General features: G+C 38.0%; 1 protein-coding gene across 1 annotated transcript in view; it reads right to left on the reverse strand.

The window, feature by feature from the left end:
• The window catches only part of LOC122805642 (hypoxia-inducible factor 1-alpha-like), a 515,864-nt gene that overhangs the window by 199,766 nt on the left and 296,539 nt on the right, over window positions 1–19,559 (reverse strand). The window contains exon 4 of the mRNA XM_044075934.1: window positions 489–573. Within this exon, the coding sequence (XP_043931869.1) occupies window positions 489–573 (85 nt within the window). The remainder of the gene's footprint in view (window positions 1–488; window positions 574–19,559) is intronic.

Consider the following 19,559-nt stretch of genomic DNA (forward strand, 5'->3'; position numbering starts at 1 on the left):
TATACTCATTTCTTGAATAATATTCTTTTCCACTTTGACATCACTATAATTACAGCCTGAGGAAAGACATAGCACCATTCTTATTGTATTCCAAGCAAGTGTCATTGTGCTGTTTCAGTGACATTTTAATTTGTACACAAATATTCTTGAGAGGGTACATGTGACTGTTCGTCTGAGTGCCAGACCACTTGAATTATAAAATACGTGCAGAAGGAAACAGCTGATGGATAGGAAAACAAACTTTCTGCTGATCAGTTTTAATAAATAAAATGCATGCTTTTGATTGGGAACATGTTGAAGCTTTTGTATGTATGGCATTCTACAGTTCACTAACTCATTGAATTACTACAACAGTCCATATATATGCAAATGTTAATTTACTGTACTTTAAGAGATGAAAGATTTCTGTGCATTATTTTGCTTTCTTGCATACCTTTCTATGCATTTTCTGAGTCACTCTATAAGCACTTAACTTGTTCATTTCTTACCATTTTTAAAATGAAGAATTTCTCGTATCTCTTCATGGTCACATGGGTGAATCAGGTCAAACAGGCTTTGTCCAATTAGTTCCATCTATACATAAAAATATAGCAGAAAACAAATGTAACTACGGGAATTTCTCCAGTAAACCTACCACTTCTAAAAATGTAGAGTTATTTGATAACTTATCTCCTCTATCATTTGTTCATAGACAGAGTTAAAATAAAGCTGATGTAGGACTGTGAGAAGCAATGGGCATAGTTTGTGTCAAAATCCCTGAGATTATGTACATAAGGCCCAAAGTGAATACATCCTGGAAAGTGAAAGGATCTGGAAGTGCAACATTGACCTTTCAGTATCTCATGCAGTAAGCAGGATATGGGAATGAGATATGTTGGGGACCAATGTGCTAAAGAACAAAAAGTATGACAACAAAACGATAGTGACTTATTTAAGTTAGTCATAAGGAAATATATTTTCCTCTAAACAGAGTATATTGTGACTGCGACATCCTTCCAAAGGCCATGCTGGTGTATAGGGAATGTAACGCTTGTGGTGGGTCTTAATAAAAAAGTAAAATAAGGGGAAGTAAGAGAGAGTGACATGTAAGGTGGATAGCCGTAACATTGGCATGAAATGAATGTATGCTTAATGAGCTAGGCTGTAAATATTTGCTAACATTTTTTACTCTTATATTTCTACTAATAGAGCATGTAAAATGTTATCTCTAAATGTGACAAAATATACGCCATCAGTTTTTCACAGCACTCTTGCCCGACTCTCCATGTGAATTATAAAGTGATAACCTTTATTCATTGATTTCATCCCAGCTGTAACAATTCTGATATCTGATAGCATACCACTATCATGAACCAGCAATGACCCTTAACCTCATCAGGTGTTGTTACAAGGAAAACTGAATTCCTACAAGAAATGTTGGTCATTTGCATTCTGTAGACTTTATATGCACATTTTACGTAGGGAAATAATTATGAGATTGCCCATAAATACCCTAATTAAAATGTGACAATTACTAATTGTAAGAAGAGCTCTCTAGAGTGCACATTCTCTGCCTAGTATAATGTATTTCCCAACAATTTCGACAATTACTCTCTCAAGCTTAATGTTACCTCAAAGTATATCAAAGTATTTTAATGGGCTGTATCCATTATAAAATCAGTGAATAAGATTAACTGAGTAGTTTCTATCCATATATACTTTATGACTCTTGCAGAAAGCTTGTACAACAATGATATAAAAGACATTGATGAAGTGAATACGCCATACTGACACTGGACTGTACCAACAACAAAATAAAGCGCAGTCTTTAACTGTATCAGCAACAGAATAAAGCGCAGTCTTTTTACTTTCATCCAAATAATGTGAGCAAAGATCCACATGTTATGACATCATAGGATCATAGCAAGTTACTAGGGTAATGACTCTGGGGCCCTTACAAGCCTAGCCAAGAGTTTATCCCAAAAAAGAAACCTCAGTCAACACCTGTCACCCATGTCAGTGAGGGACTCAGATGGAACCCCTGGGACAAATTTGCGGTTTCCGATCCACTCGTCAAGGTTACACTTGAAGAGGGTCAGCAAGGTACTCTGTTTGATGTGTATGGGAAGTCTATTCCAGAGATGGGGCAGACTCTGGGAGACAAATCTGTCTCTCCAGCAGGTTTTGTTAATGTCACCTATTAGATTTAGGCCTTTTGAGTTGGTAATGCACGAGGACTTAGACTTACGGATATGGAGCATCTGTAGTAGGGCAGGGTCCGAGATTGCCTCGAAGACACAGATCACCTCTGAGAAATCTGTACAATACTGAGTAGAGTGATAGTGATTTGAGCCTGTCTGCATAGGACAGGTGTTGGAGGCCATGGATCCTGTTTGTGAGGTATTTCTGTGTCCTTTCCAGATGATACAGGTGTTTGGAGAGGTACATACCAAATGAGGTGTTGTACTCAGTTATTGGCCTAATGAGGGAGGAGTACAGAAAGGTAATAACCTCCTTTTTTCTGTATGCAATCCCTTTACTTATGAGATGAACCAAGTAAAAGGCTTTTCTGACCACTGCCGCTACAGGATGGTCGAACGTGAGATTGTTATCAACCTGTTTACCCAGGTCTCTCACCACAGCTTGTGTGCTTAGGGGGTTGCCGTTGATGAGGTAATCAGTAGGGGCTGTGTTTTTGCTGAATGGTATGATAATAATTTTTTTTGCATTTAACTTAAGGCCATGACTTTGGCACCAGTCATTTGTTGCTGTGAGACCCTCTTGTAGTATGTTAACATCATTTGGGGAGTCAATAACAGCACCCAACTTAAGGTCTTCCACAAACGTAGCCAGTCACAGGCCTTTTGTCTTTGCCTGGACCTCTGAGAAGTAGATGCCAAACAGTATGGGTCCCAGGACAGATCCCTGGGGATCACTACTAGTGACAGGTCTGCTGTCAGAGGTGGAGCTGCCTATTTTGACCTTGTTGGTCCTACTGATGAGCCAGTTGGCTACCCACCTGACGAGACAGGGATTTATGCCAAGTTGTGTTAGCTTTTTGATGATGCCCAAGTGGGAATTGTATCAAAGGCTTTGGCCAAGTCAAGGCAAGCTGTATGTACTGACTTTCCATCATGCAGGGCTTTGTTGACAGTCTCAAAGAAGTCAACCAGGTTCAAAAGGGAAGATCTGCCCTTGACGAATCTGAACTGGGTGGGGTCAAGCGCTTGGAGGTTCCCTATGTCCTTGTTTATGAGATCCATAATAATATGTTCCATGGCTTTACAGATCAGACTTGTCAAGGTAATGAGGCAATAGTTTCCAGGGTCAGTAGTAGCACTTAGGCTGTGGTTGAATAGGGTGCTCAATGGAGAAACTAGTTCTTGCTGGAGATGGTACTGAATACAGCCTGGGATACTATCAGGTCCCATGGAAGCTGTGTTCTTTGCCTTGGATAGGGCCTTTAACACTTGATCTACAGAGATATGAGGTGAAGGACAAGTATCGGGGATGTCAAAAGGGCCTTTGTGGAGCAACAGAGAGGTGAAGTTTGTGCTGAACCTATCTGCTAGCAGGTTGGCTAAGTCAACAGGATCAGTGTAAGTGATACTGTTAAGTACTAATTCAGAACAAACCTGGGCTTTGCCGTGGAGGTTCCTGATGTGACTGAAGAAGGCTTTGTGGTTTCCCTTTGTTTCAGAGGCTAGTTTTGATTCATAATTGGTTTTGGAGGTTTTCACTAGAGATCTAATTTGCTTGTTGAGGCTAAAGAGGGAGTTTTTCCAATTGGGAATTTGTGCCCTTTTACCCTTGGACAACAGTTTCTTCCTCTTGTTGTAAAGCCTGTTGATAGAGGGTTTTAGTTCTGTTGGATATGGCTGAGTCCACACAGTTGTACAGGTGCTTGTATACTGCATTGGAGTACTGTTCATCATAGTTGTCTGCATCCTCTATGGGGGGGGGCAGAGGTGTGAAGCTACTGATACCCTCCCTTAGGAGGTTGTAGTCAGCTTTTGAGAAGTTTGTTTAGCCTGGTTATGGCTTGTGGGGGTTGGGTGGGATAGAAACTTCAAATGAGAGAGACTGATGACTTGATCATACCAGGTAAGAACTTACTATGGGGGTGGTGCAGCATTCACCCATGTTGGTGAGGACCAAGTCCAGAATGTTATCTCCCCTTGTGGGGGTTGAGACAAGCTGGTCAAATACATTAGAACTGATGAAGTCAAGGAATCAGTAGGTGTGTGCATTAGTGCAGGAATAGTTCACCCAGTCTATGGTGGGGTAGTTGAAGTCACCAAGGATCAGGAGGGTACCTTGATGAAGTCAAGTAGGTCCAGATAGGAGGAGTGGGTGCCCTGAGTTATGGAGGGGGGTCTGTAGCTGGCTATAACTTGGATGGGTGCCTTGCCAACTGTCAGTTGCACCTGGAGTAGTTCTAGTGCATCATGCTGGCAAATCAGTCTGGAGATGTGCTTGTCTTTAATGAAGATAGATACTCTACCACCCTTAGTCTTCCTGACCTCATTTTGGGGACAGAATGTGTGGAATGAGGTATAGCCTGGTAAGGCAGGGCTGCTCTCTGCAGCCTTGAACCAAGTTTCTGTGACTGCACAGATGTCAACATCTTCCAGTGTGAGCAGAACCTCCAGTGAGTGCATTTTCAATTTAAGGCACCTAGCATTAAGCAGCATGACCTTCAATTTGTTTTTTGACAGATCTTTTATGTTGGAATATTTGTCTCTGAGGCAGTGCCTAAAAAAGGCACAATGAGGGAGGCAAGAGCCTTGACTAGAATCCAGAATCCCAGGGGTGACAGGTGGAGGCCATCTCTGGCAAAGCATCGAGGGCTGTCAACCATGTCATCCCAAGCAGACAGATACTGGATCCCCTTGGAATGACAGCAGAAACTAAGTCAGTTATTGAAGTCAATTATTTTTTTCTTGGTATTGTGGTATAATTCTTGAAGAAGGTAGGATACTGCTAAGGGCTAGGGTCATACCTGCCTGGGACACATACCCTGAGAGCTCAATCATGTCTCTCTTCATATAGCCCAGGGAGGTATGTCTCAAGTCATTCACACCAACTTGGACAGAGTCATACTTGTACCTGTTGTGGAGAGACTTAAGTGCGTGCGTGATGTGGCAGATTCTGGCACCTGACAAACAACTGACTGTGACCTTCTCCTTGTCGAGCCTGGTGAGGAGGACAACAGTGTGTCTCACAACTTAGTCACCAATAACTAGTATGGTTGGTTTATTGGCATGCCTTATGGGCTGTGTTGGCTTATTGATATGCCTTATGGGCATAACGTCCATGGAAGGACATATCTATATCAAAGCTCAATATCAGAGTCCATTTTTAGAAGTATATTATAGATTAAGAGTACCTGTATCAGTTTACAGCCTTTACTCATACGGCATCATCTCCATCAATGATATTAGTAAATCTCCTGTGTATTCCTTCTAATTTTTCTTTCTTTTTCAGATTTAATGAACAGAAAACAGAGGCAGTTTCTACACTCAATTTTTAATCTTACTGAACTTTTATAGAATTACTTCATGACAGGTCTGCTGTCAGAGGTGGAGCTGCCTATTTTGACCTTGTTGGTCCTATTGATGAGCCAGTTGGCTACCCACCTGATGAGACAGGGATTTATGCCAAGTTGTGTTAGCTTTTTGATGATGCCCAAGTGGGAATTGTATCAAAGGCTTTGGCCAAGTCAAGGCAAGCTGTAGGTACTGACTTTCCATCATGCAGGGCTTTGATGACAGTCTCAAAGAAGTCAACCAGGTTCAAAAGGGAAGATCTGCCCTTGACGAATCCGAACTGGGTGGGGTCAAGCGCTTGGAGGTTCCCTATGTCCTTGTTTATGAGATCCATAATAATATGTTCCATGGCTTTACAGATCAGACTTGTCAAGGTAATGAGGCAATAGTTTCCAGGGTCAGTAGTAGCACTTAGGCTGTGGTTGAATAGGGTGCTCAATGGAGAAACTAGTTCTTGCTGGAGATGGTACTGAATACAGCCTGGGATACTATCAGGTCCCATGGAAGCTGTGTTATTTGCCTTGGATAGGGCCTTTAACACTTGATCTACAGAGATATGAGGTGAAGGACAAGTATCGGGGATGTCAAAGGGCCTTTGTGGAGCAACAGAGAGGTGAAGTTTGTGCTGAACCTATCTGCTAACAGGTTGGCTAAGTCAACAGGATCAGTGTAAGTGATACTGTTAAGTACTAATTCAGAACAAACCTGGGCTTTGCCGTGGAGGTTCCTGATGTGACTGAAGAAGGCTTTGTGGTTTCCCTTTGTTTCAGAGGCTAGTTTTGATTCATAATTGGTTTTGGAGGTTTTCACTAGAGATCTAATTTGCTTGTTGAGGCTAAAGAGGGAGTTTTTCCAATTGGGAATTTGTGCCCTTTTACCCTTGGACAACAGTTTCTTCCTCTTGTTGTAAAGCCTGTTGATAGAGGGTTTTAGTTCTGTTGGATATGGCTGAGTCCACACAGTTGTACAGGTGCTTGTATACTGCATTGGAGTACTGTTCATCATAGTTGTCTGCATCCTCTATGGGGGGGGGCAGAGGTGTGAAGCTACTGATACCCTCCCTTAGGAGGCTGTAGTCAGCTTTTGAGAAGTTTGTTTAGCCTGGTTATGGCTTGGGGGGTTGGGTGGGATAGAAACTTCAAATGAGAGAGACTGATGACTTGATCATACCAGGTAAGAACTTACTATGGGGGTGGTGCAGCAGTCACCCATGTTGGTGAGAACCAAGTCCAGAATGTTATCTCCCCTTGTGGGGGTTGAGACAAGCTGGTCAAATACATTAGAACTGATGAAGTCAAGGAATCAGTAGGTGTGTGCATTAGTGCAGGAATAGTTCACCCAGTCTATGGTGGGGTAGTTGAAGTCACCAAGGATCAGGATGGTACCTTGATGAAGTCAAGTAGGTCCAGATAGGAGGAGTGGGTGCCCTGAGTTATGGAGGGGGGGTCTGTAGCTGGCTATAACTTGGATGGGTGCCTTGCCAACTGTCAGTTGCACCTGGAGTAGTTCTAGTGCATCATGCTGGCAAATCAGTCTGGAGATGTGCTTGTCTTTAATGAAGATAGATACTCTACCACCCTTAGTCTTCCTGACCTCATTTTGGGGACAGAATGTGTGGAATGAGGTATAGCCTGGTAAGGCAGGGCTGCTCTCCGCAGCCTTGAACCAAGTTTCTGTGACTGCACAGATGTCAACATCTTCCAGTGTGAGCAGAGCCTCCAGTGAGTGCATTTTCAATTTAAGGCACCTAGCATTAAGCAACATGACCTTCAATTTGTTTTTTGACAGATCTTTTATGTTGGAAGATTTGTCTCTGAGGCAGTGCCTAAAAAAGGCACAATGAGGGAGGCAAGAGCCTTGACTAGAATCCGGAATCCCAGGGGTGACAGGTGGAGGCCATCTCTGGCAAAGCATCGAGGGCTGTCAACCATGTCATCCCAAGCAGACAGATACTGGATCCCCTTGGAATGACAGCAGAAACTAAGTCAGTTATCAAAGTCAATTATTTTTTCTTGGTATTGTGGTATCATTCTTGAAGAAGGTAGGATACTGCTAAGGGCTAGGGTCATACCTGCCTGGGACACATACCCTGAGAGCTCAATCATGTCTCTCTTCATATAGCCCAGGGAGGTATGTCTCAAGTCATTCACACCAACTTGGACAGAGTCATACTTGTACCTGTTGTGGAGAGACTTAAGTGTGTGCGTGATGTGGCAGATTCTGGCACCTGTCAAACAACTGACTGTGACCTTCTCCTTGTCGAGCCTGGTGAGGAGGACAACAGTGTGTCTCACAACTTAGTCACCAATAACTAGTATGTTTGGTTTATTGGCATGCCTTATGGGCTGTGTTGGCTTATTGATATGCCTTATGGGCATAACGTCCATGGAAGGACATATCTATATCAAAGCTCAATATCAGAGTCCATTTTTAGAAGTATATTATAGATTAAGAGTACCTGTATCAGTTTACAGCCTTTACTCATACGGCATCATCTCCATTAATGATATTAGTAAATCTCCTGTGTATTCCTTCTAATTTTTCTTTCTTTTTCAGATTTAATGAACAGAAAACAGAGGCAGTTTCTACACTCAATTTTTAATCTTACTGAACTTTTATAGAATTACTTCATCACTTCATTTAGTACATTTTCTAAAATAATCCATGATTTTATTACACTGTTTTCTATGGCTAAATCTGTTTTTTGCACCCAAATTCCTAAATCCTTGAATAAACTAAAGTGTTTTATTTCTGCATCTTTGATTCTATTAAATGGTCTACAGTGTGAAGTGTCAAAGATCATTTGTTTGATTTTATCAGTAACGATTTCCACATTATTTATCTCTGTCCAGGCACACAGTTTTTTTTCTTCTCTCTGCTGTTATGTAACATCTAAGTAGAATGCATTATTAAGAAGCAGGAGTTTAAGGCTTTGGATTTAAAAGATTCAGTTTTAGTGGAGGAGTTTTTCATTATATTTGTATATTATAAATTTGCATGTTTATTTTCTGTCATTTTTGTGCACCATTTTTTTTTTTTTTTTAGAAATCACCCTTTGCTAAAAGAGAGTCAGGGTAGTTGCATTTCTGCCTTAAACTTTAAATCTATTTCTTCCAGAAGTATAAGAAAAATATATTTATCTGAGAAGACAGGATTTGGAATCACATCACCTTATCTTCAATTAGAAAACTTCTCTTGGCAGTCTGTTTCTAATCAGACTTTGTATAAAACTCCATTTCTTTGTCAGATTTATCTCCTGCAGAAATGATCTGTGCATGTCATGTCATGTTGTATGCCTCTTCAGTTAGCTTTATCAGCAAAATGCCTTTATTTTGCCATTTTTTTCTTTAGTAATGGTATACTGTTTTGTATGATTCCAACCTTTTTTTCTCCAGTGTATGCTTTGTGTGCGGCTAAATAACTGGACCCTTCCCAAAAGAGTGAAGCAGATATGGATTTGTAAAAACCTCTTTTAGTGTTTCAGATTTTGTTTCATATCCTGAATATTTCAGTGCTGTAAATACGTATTTTTTCCATGGCAACCTTTAAACTTTCATATAATCTAATAAAGCAAATCATATGAGTCATTCTATCACTCAAGCAGGCTGGTGTATCCACATATTAGAGTCAGCGGAACTAAAGTAAAAGTGACTTGCCTGTATAACCCCACATTGCCTCCATCATTGACTATTTAAACTTTAAAACATTGTTTCTTGTCCTGATTAATTGAAGATTTGACCCTTGAAGATTGGACTTGGTTACATAGTGTTCCATTATCATGGAATGAGGAATAGTACTTTAACTTTTGTTAACAATATTATATGAATGCCAGTTTCATTAACGTTTAATTTACAGTATCATATCAAAGATTCTTCCTGCATTTGCTACAAGTGTTCAGTTGTAGCAGTGTAAGTGAATGGATATGTCCCATTCACTTACACTAGTGATGTGCTTTGCTGTGTGTGTTTTGCCCAAGATCAGCTGACAGTGAGATAAGTGAATTTATCCTTTCCCCCATTTTGTGCAATCTTAGCATTGGTATATTAATTGTAGTGTATGTAGATGCAGTCCTCCACATGGGAAGTGCAGATTAATTTGTCTCCTACAAAACACTGTTTATAGGAATTTTTTAAGTATAGGCTTTTCAATGGGTTGTATGAAAGCTTTTGTTTTTGCTGTTTTTTGGTTTCAGTATATCAATTCTCAATGTTGTATGCACTGATGATTTTATATAGCTCACATATAAAAACATAATAACATAGTGTGATGGTTCTCACCAGAATGGTATCTCAAAATGATGCAAAATGATATGCACATAGAATTTTTGCTTTAAAATTATGTACATGCTGTGTATAAGGGCTATAAATAGAACTGTTGCTTTAAAGGAAAATTCTACCCTGGAATGCAAGCATGTTTTTTCTCATTATACCTTTGTATTCAGTGATATTTTTATATCAAACTAACTTCTTATTCTATCTTAATATGATTTACCACAAAATGACCATCAGAAGCCTGCCATACTAGCATGAATCTCAATCTGATTTACCACAAAATGACCATCACAGGGCCTGCCATACTAGCATGAATCTTAATATGCTTTATCACAAAATGACCATCACGGGGCCTGCCATACTAGTATGAATCTTAATATAATTTGCCACAAAATGACCATCATGGGGCCTGCCATAATAGCATGAATTTTAATATGATTTACCACAAAATAGCCATCATGGGGCCTGCCATACTAGCATGATGTTGTTTCACAGATTAATTATTTGGTTCTCAGAATCTATTTCAAGTTCTGTTTATGTGATTCATGCTAGATGTAAAGAAATGAGGTTTGTTTTAACTCCATTGTACACTGAATGGCAGTACTGAGGGTCACAAACATTTAAAAAACTGTGGTACCTGCCTACTTTTCCCATTTGCCTGAATTACCTGAATTGTTTTCTTAGCTATTCTAAACTATTAGAAGATATAAATCCTCAACAAAATAAAATAGTCAAACTGCAGGCTTTTCTAAAGCTGCCAATCTGCAGTGCTTCAAGTACTGATAAAGCACCCCCTCCCCATTACAGAGGTGTCAAAGCTATCACTGTAAGCCTAAAGTTGGTAGGTGCCTACTGATATTCATCGGTCTTCTTTTGATGTTTTTTTTTTTTTTTTTTTTTTTAAAGAAGATGTGTGTGTTTTTATTCTGAATGCCCGGGAGATTTGCTCAAAAGTATTTATGTATTTATTTATTACAGTCTGATGACCGGGATAATCCACTGGGTCTGGAAGAGAGAAAAGCTTGACAGGATATAGACAATTTTACAATAGTTATGCAAAAGTAAATAAAGTAGTGGAACAGTGAAAAATACAGAGATAATATACAATTTGTTAAAAAAAGTCAGAACATTTCTAATCCTAGGTAATGATTTACAAAAGTGAAATTCATGTAGTCTAAATATATTAAAAGTACAGGCATTTCAGATGAAAAAAACATGTAAGTAAAATGTTTATGTACAGATAAAAAAAAAAAAACAAGCTTTTTTTTTTTTTGGAAGATAGAAATATGAGGAGAGGACAAAGAGAAGAAGGTGAGGTGGGAGAGGTAAAACGTGGTATATAGTGGAGAAAGGGAGTGGGTTGGGGGAAGTTTATGAGGTATAGCGTAGGAGAGGAAGTAGAGGCAAAGGGTAAGAGAGCACAGTGACAGAAAGTTGAAGTATATAGTGCATGGGAGATGGTTTTAAAGAGTTTATGTGGTAGGGGTACAGGAACATTCCCACGTTGAAAGGAGGCAAGATTGGAGAAGAGTTTTGAAGTTTGAGTGGCTCTGAGTATTTTGAAGGGTGGTAGGGAGAGAATTCCAGAGTTTATCTAGGCAGCGGGATAATTGTAGGTAGCCAGGGGGTCGACAAGGCTTATATATGTTTAGAAGATTGTGGTTTTCTGATCTTAGAGAGCAATTAGGAATGTAGGAGGTTAAAGAGGTGGACAGCGAAAAACAACTAGAAGGTTTGAATATGAGCTTGTGAGCAGTAGTAAGTCTAAGGAATTTGAGGTAGTTAGGAAGTTCAAGCCATTTCAGGGAGTGAAGAGAGAGACAGTGATGTAATGAGTTTCTGGAGTTGGTGGCAAATTTGGAGATTTTATTGTAACAGGCTTCCAACTTGACCTGTGAGCCTAGCTGAAGATTAGTGAATGGGGGGGGGGCATACATAAGAGAGGGAAGAAGGTAAGTAGAGGTAGAGGTGTGTCTGCTGGAGGGGGTAAGGTAATGATTGTGTCTATACAGGAAAGCTAGTTTTTGGTGGGTTTTTTGATATTAGTTTGGATATGGATGTCAAATTTAAGGTTTTCATCAATTATGACACCGATCAGTTTGGTATGTGATACTATTTCTATGGGGCTGTTATTCTGAGCAGTCACTGTAAAAGAGTTTTTGTCTATATGGATGTTTTTGGATGGGGAGAAGATCATTAACTTTGTTTTATTGGCATTTAAGGTGAGGTGATTACTATGTATCCATGATTCGTTATTAGGGAAGGCTAACTGAGTTTTGAGAAGTAGGTCATAAGTGTCTGCTGTACAAATAATGGTCGAATTGTCAGCATATTGAATTAGTGTGGCATTGGAGAGAGACTGGTGGAAGTTATTAATTAAGATGTTAAAGAGGAGGAGGTCTAGGATGGAACCCTGAGGAACTCCGGCAGGGGGTGTGTAGAAAGGAAGAGAGTGAGTTTTTCCATTTGACGGCTTGCTGTCTTTCAGAGAGGTAGCTGGTGAACCATGTGATGGTAGGGGGGAGAGGTTGAGAGATGAGAGTTGGGATAATAGTAAGGGGTGAGAAATGGTTTCAAAGGCTTTGTAGAGGTCAAGGAACAAAGTAGAAACTATTATGCCAGAGTGGCGAGCAAGGTTTATGGGGTCTAGAAAGGAGAGGAAGGCAGTGGTTGTATTATGCCCAGGATGGAAACCATGTTGTGTAGGGGTTAGTAGGTTGCTTTGGGTCATATAGGACATCATTTGGGATTGAATACATTTACCCATGATTTTTGATAGTGGAAATAGGATGGCTATGGGTCAAAAATTAGAAGTGTCAGTGTTTTTGCCTCCTTTGTGGAGTGGAATGATAAAGGCATGTCTCCATAGTGAGAGAACGTATAATTATAGTATGGATCGGTTTATTAAGATAGAGATGGGATGGGCAATGCTGTCTTCAAAAAGCAGAAGCCAGCAACTACTGTATGAACTAATTTAATTAGTTAAAAAATAAAAAAACACAAAGATAACAGACCGGTTTTGGCTATGGTGTAAACCTAGCCTTCATCAGTGTAAATACTCATAACATCTTGAGGTTCTTTTTATACATTGACATAATTAGTCAAAAGTTTCATTGGTGAGCTCATAAATATTCATTAGTATACAAAATCATAGATATTCATTAAGACCAGGCTGGAAAAGTCCACCTAATTTCACAATCCATTTCTTTTCTTTTATATTTAGTTTGCTGTGCCAACCAAATTTGTTAGATCTGTCGCCTATTATTTTGTCAATGATGGTAAAATGAAATCTTGCTGTGGTGTGTTTAAGAGTGTGTTTATACAAGGCATTACTCATTCTTTTACATTTAACATCACTAAGGTGTTCAGAAATACATAACTTAAGAGGTCTAGATGTCTGTCCTATGTAAAATGCATGACAACTGCAAGAGGCCATATAGATAATCCAGTCCGTGCTGCAATTTGCAAAACACCTGATGTCATATATAGTACTGCAATTACTACTGGAGAATTGTTTGGTTTTTAGCACATGTTTACAATGGCTGCTATGACCATATGGCATGCAGCCCACAAGTTTATCTCCAGAAATTAAGGTTTGGATCGTATTCTGGTTAGTAACATCATGGTGATGTTTGTAGTGACTGAAATGAGATCCAAGATTTTTCCCCCTTCTAAATGAAAACATGCAGGTCTCGGATAGATGTTGTGACAAAACATTGTCAGCTACGAGGATGTTCCAATGTCGTCTAATGGCATCAATGACTCTATTTGTATTTCTACCATATGTAGTGATGAATCGTAGATTGTTGTTTGTGTTCCGTGATTTATGTTTATATTTAAGGAGGTCTTCCATGTCCATATTTGCAGCATAGTTGCTTGCTGTATGTACATAACCCATACTGTAGCCCCTTTCTTGAAACCTATTTGACAAATCTTTGTGAAAAACCCGAAAGGTATTTTCTTCTGAGCAAATACGTCTCATCCTAATGAATTGAGACCTGGGGATGTTTTTGGTGATATGTGCTGGATGAAAGCTGGATGCGTGGAGTAAGGTGTTATATTCTGGATATTTTCTAAATACTTCTGTGCGGAGGGTGTTATCCTTATTCCTTGTTACCAGCACATCCAAATATGTGATCTTGTGTTGGTCATAGTTGATGGTAAATTGTAAACCCCATTTATTGTCATTGAGATACTCAACAAATTCCATCAGGTATTCCACATCAGACCTCCACACCATCCAGCAGTCATCCAGATATCTATGCCAAATATCAATTTCCATTAAATAAATGTTGTGTGTAACATCATAAATGATTTGTTCTTCTATGTGTGCCATATATAGATCTGCATATATGGGGGCAAATGATAGTCCATTGCAGTACCCCGTATTTGGAGATAACATTGTTTTCCATAGAAGAAAACATTTTTGGTGAGAACATGTTCAGTTAGGCATATAAGAAAAGTGTTAAAACCAAGTTTGTGAAGCTCTAATTTGTATAGCCAATATTCTACTGCATCTAGCCCTGCCCAATGTGGTATGTTGGTGTATAGTGCACTAACATCCAAGGTGCATAACAACCAGTCGTCTTCAATTTGCATGTCATTTATGATACCTAAAAATTCTGTGGTATCCTGAATTCTAGATCTTACCCATCTCAATAATGGTTTAAGGTGTTTAGTTAGAAATTCAGATAATGGTTCAGTTAGGGAGCCATTACCTGCCACAATCGGTTGCCTGGGGGATGCAAAGGATCTTTATGAATTTTGGGCAGAAAATAGATATATTGGCTTTTGGAATCAGATATAGTAAGATGATTTTTGGTATTTTGTGTAATGATGCCATTTTCTACTGCTGAATTCATAAACATATCTATTTGATGTTTAAACACAGATGTTTGATCAAGAGGCATTTTGGTATAATATATGGCATCTTGCAGCTGTCTCTGAGCCTCAGCATCATATTGGATCCAATTCATGACTACCACAGCACCACCTTTGTCTGCAGAGATGATAACCAAATTTTTGTTACTGGTAAGTTCTTGTAAGGTTAACATATCTGTCTTTGAGAAATTGTTAGGTTTGAGGTGAGTCCTACCCAAAGTAAAGTGTAGATCTTTGAGTACACTATTTTGGAAAAGACTCACACAAGCATGCATGGGTGGGACAAAGGTGGATTTGTGGTATTTGAAATTATCAACAGTAACATCATCATATTTTTTGTCATGAAAATACAGTTTTAAGTTAAGCAATCTGCAAAATGCTGTCACATCTTGTGCAAATGTGTCTTCAGGAACAAAAAACTGGGTATAAAAGAAAGACCTTTATTTAGCAAAGCAGTTTGTGAGTCAGATAATATTACATCAGAAATATTTAGTACATTTGTTCTAGCACACTTGTTTATTTGTTTGTCAACAGTTCCATCAAACTCTCCAAACTTCTTATTTTTCAGATGTTTCCTGCCTCCCCTCTTGTAAGGCCTAAAGGGGCCACACTGTTATTACATTTGGGGATGGGGGAATCTGAGGTTTGCTGTGTGTCCAAATCCATACCAGAAGAGGAATCACCCCCCCCATGAATCAGTATGTGTATTGCGTTTTCTAAGAATGGACTTGGGGCATTTGCGTTTAGGGGTGATATTAGTTTTATGATAAACACCTTCAAACCTAACATGTATAGTATGTTGAAAGGAATGACCTTTGTCATAATTTGTTTGGTCCCTTTGAAATTTTTTGAGTTTCCTATCCTTGAGCTGCTGTTCAAAGGTAAATAAGTCTGAGCTAAGTTTAGACAATTGGGTGGAAAAAAAACGGTTGGTCCTTATATTGATTGCTGTCATCACATAATTTGGTAACATTAAGGATTTCCCTGTCAATAGTATATTCACAATATCTGGATAATGTGTCCACAAATTTCATGGAGCAGTTTTGTTGTATTGTTGACCATTCACTGGTTAGTTGTTCATCTAATTCAGTTACTAATGGCTGAATTTTAACTCTAAGCCCTCTGGGACTTATCCCTTTAGCCATGTATGCTTTGAATAATTTGAGATGCCATACATTGGACCTTAATGTTCTCATACTTCTATTCAGTTGTTGAAACAACTTTTCACAGTGGGTTTCAGGATTATCTATGGTATTAAAACTATTGTCATTGGATCGTTCCCCTATCCCAGAAATACCCAAATATTCCTTATCAGAAGAGAGCACAACTAAGATCCGATTTAGATCCATTTTGAAAATAAAAAGGAATATTGGATACAAGGGTATAAGGGAGCCACACAGACTCAAATGTAGGTCAGAGACAAAATCAAAGATGAAACTTAGTCAAATTGAATGTTTGATCAAAGTCAAAAGACAGATTCACACTTGTGTATTATCCAAAAACCAATTCCAGTTATAAAAAAATTCAAATATGGAAATGAATGCAGTACCACATCCTAGAAATTAAAAAGATTGTATGTGGAAACTGGGCAATAATGGCCAGTAGAACTAATCAAATATTGAGTCAAAACCCAAAGTTTTGAACCATATGAGATCTAAGTTGTTAAGAACAGCCCTGACAAGAGTACTCATACATAGATCTTGTCAGCTTGCATTAAATATATCATTAAAATGTTTGTAGATATAACCTTTGATGGTTGACAAAAAACTTTGCTACATCCAGATCCACCTATAGGTGAATATCAAATATTAGGACAATAATGGTAACTGCAATATAATTATATCACAATAACTCTTAACAGGTGCCAAATTATTTGCAGATGAATGCAAAGTTGGCTAAATAAACATGTGTAAATTAATAAGATATAGTTGTCTGCACTCTACTAATGACTTCAAAAAAGGCCCATTGTCTATTTAAATTGGAGTCCTATAAATTGTACAAAATAAACTGACATGGGGAAATTTACTGAAATATGTAGTATATCATGTGTGTGTGTGTATATATATATATATATATATATATATATATATATATATATATATATATATATATATTGCTCCCTCAACCACTGTAAATTGAAATGATGAAAAGATACGACCAATATATTCCTTACAAAATAATACAATATTATATAATCCTATTTGGTGTGACCATACTTATAAGTGGTCTCCATATGTCCAACAAGTCCAAAATGATTCAAAATAATTGTTATTAGCATCTGAAATGTATAAATTCACAAAGCTGTATCAATATGAGTGGCTTAGATATGCTGGCCATATAAGTTGTCAATTGGGGAAATATATAACTGTAGCCTTATTGTGTTACATATCCACACTACAAAATATATTAATGAGACCTAAATATTTTGGTAATAAGAACAACATTGATTAAGACCATGTCAGGCATGCAATTATTATATAAGCAGTGCAATATTAATTGTCAGCATAAATCTGTATCTGAGTCCCAAAGTTGTATTAGCCTGATATCTTTAACAAAATAAGTCCAAAAAATACACATAAACCATTTGTAAAAAATAGTCCAAGGTTGCCTGTCCACCTTGCAGGCCCAATAAATATAGGACAAAGAAATGTAATGCTTGATATAATAGTGGCCTTAGTATAACTAGACTTATTTTATCAAATCATATAGATGTATTGCCATTATATCAGTTGAGCACACAATCATTTATTTGCCCATGACAGTTCTTAAAACAATCCTCGACCTTATGTATTTATTAAATCACAAGGTCAACCTGCAACGGATGACACAGCTTTCCGTATTGGTAAATCAGATTGCCAAACAATCTAGAATGCTATCAGTAGCCAATAACAATAAAGAATACATGTGTTTAACAGTCCCAAACAAAACTCAAAATTATATCTTTGCAGTGAAAAAATGATATAATTTGCTTATGAAGTTCAAAATATTGTTCAAATGTCATGAAAAATGGCCCATGATAATGTAACAAATGGCCAATAATGAAATTGGTTCTGCACAGAATACCTGATGTTATCCAAAAACTTTATAACCATTCATAGTCCATAAATGTTATTTGTATATGAAAGTCCACTTCGGCTTGCTCGCAGCCGTTTTTTCCAAAAGTCCTATGTTCACACTATGCAGAAGTTAATGAGGTTTGATAACCAAACACCAACGACCAATGTTGAACACACTGATGCACCCTGATACACCTCCGATAGCATCCAGATGAAATATAAAATATAAACTAGTAATTTAAAAATATTTCCATATTAATGTAATAAGAAAAAACGGCCCATAGTAATGTAAAAAACTCAACAAATGGCCGATAGTAAAGTTAGTTTTGCCCCAAGTTCCTGATATTATCCAAAAGATTTGTAAACATTTGTTGTCCAAATAATGTTGTTAGGATGTAAAAATCCACTTAAACATACTCACAGCCATTTTCCGAAAGTCATGTATTCATGCTATATGGAAATATGTAAGGTTTTGCAACCAGAATCGAGCTGCCAACAAGCAGCCAATGTTAAACACACCAATAAGCCTTGATACACCTCCGATACCGTCCAGATGAAGAAAATCATGTAAATTTTGGACGTGGTGCAAAGCGACTGTAATTGGTGAAATTTGTATTTTGCTGGGCCTTCTTAATCCAGGATTTTACCAACTACAGTCACACATACTGATTCATTGGGGGGTGATTCCTCTTCTGGTATGGATTTGGACACACAGCAAACCTCAGATTCCCCCATCCCCAAAAGTAATAACAGTGTGGCCCCTTTAGGCCTTACAAGAGGGGAGGCAGGAAACATCGGAAAAATAAGTTTGGAGGGTTTAATGGAACTGTTGACAAACAAATAAACAAGTGTGCTAGAACAAATGTACTAAATATTTCTGATGTAACATTATCTGACTCACAAACTGCTTTGCTAAATAAAGGTCTTTCTTTTATACCCAGTTTTTTTGTTCCTGAAGATACATTTGCACAAGATGTGACAGCATTTTGCAGCTTGCTTAACTTAAAACTGTATTTTCGTGACAAAAAATATGATGATGTTACTGTTGATAATTTCAAATACCACAAATCCACCTTTGTCCCACCCATGCATCCTTGTGTGAGTCTTTTCCAAAATAGTGTACTCAAAGATCTACACTTTACTGAAGCATGGTCATTGAGATCAAGTAGATGTAAACCTTTTTTTGACACCACAACAGGTGAAGTACATTCTGTCACACCTTCATCTAACACCATGAACACCTTTAGAGTTGTTCTTCAATATTCAAGTGATATTGATAGTTATTGTGAAATCATCAAGAAAAATTGGAATATTCTACGTAATATTCTAGGCTTCATAAATAAAATTGGCTCTACCCCCTCTTTTTCATTTAGAAATAACAAGATCTTGAAGCAACATTTCTGTAATAAATTTAATTCTACTGTCAATGGATTTTCTATGAAGACAAGTACTTTTCCATGTAGGAAATGCTCAGCATGCAGTCATATATATACAGGAATGCTATTTATGGAATCCCTTTTGTAATTTTAATATTTCTTTGCATCATTATGCAGACTGTAGAACTGCAAATATTGTTTACTTCTCATTTTGTGAGAAATGTCATGTTTATTATGTGGGAAAAGCAAACAGGTGTTTTAAGGAAAGAATCCTAGAACACATTAGAGATATTAAAAATTAAAAAGAAACGAATGTTCTAGCTACCCATGTAGTACAGACAGATTCTACACATATATTTAAATTTTTAATATTACAGATTATTGATGATAATATTAGAGGAAGTGACCTGGAGAATTGGACAGAGGCTGCTGAACAGAGATGGATTC

The sequence above is a fragment of the Protopterus annectens genome, chromosome 6.part1 (genome assembly GCF_019279795.1).
Source record: "Protopterus annectens isolate FY-2018-M chromosome 6.part1, PAN1.0, whole genome shotgun sequence".
NCBI classification, from domain to species: domain Eukaryota; kingdom Metazoa; phylum Chordata; order Ceratodontiformes; family Protopteridae; genus Protopterus; species Protopterus annectens.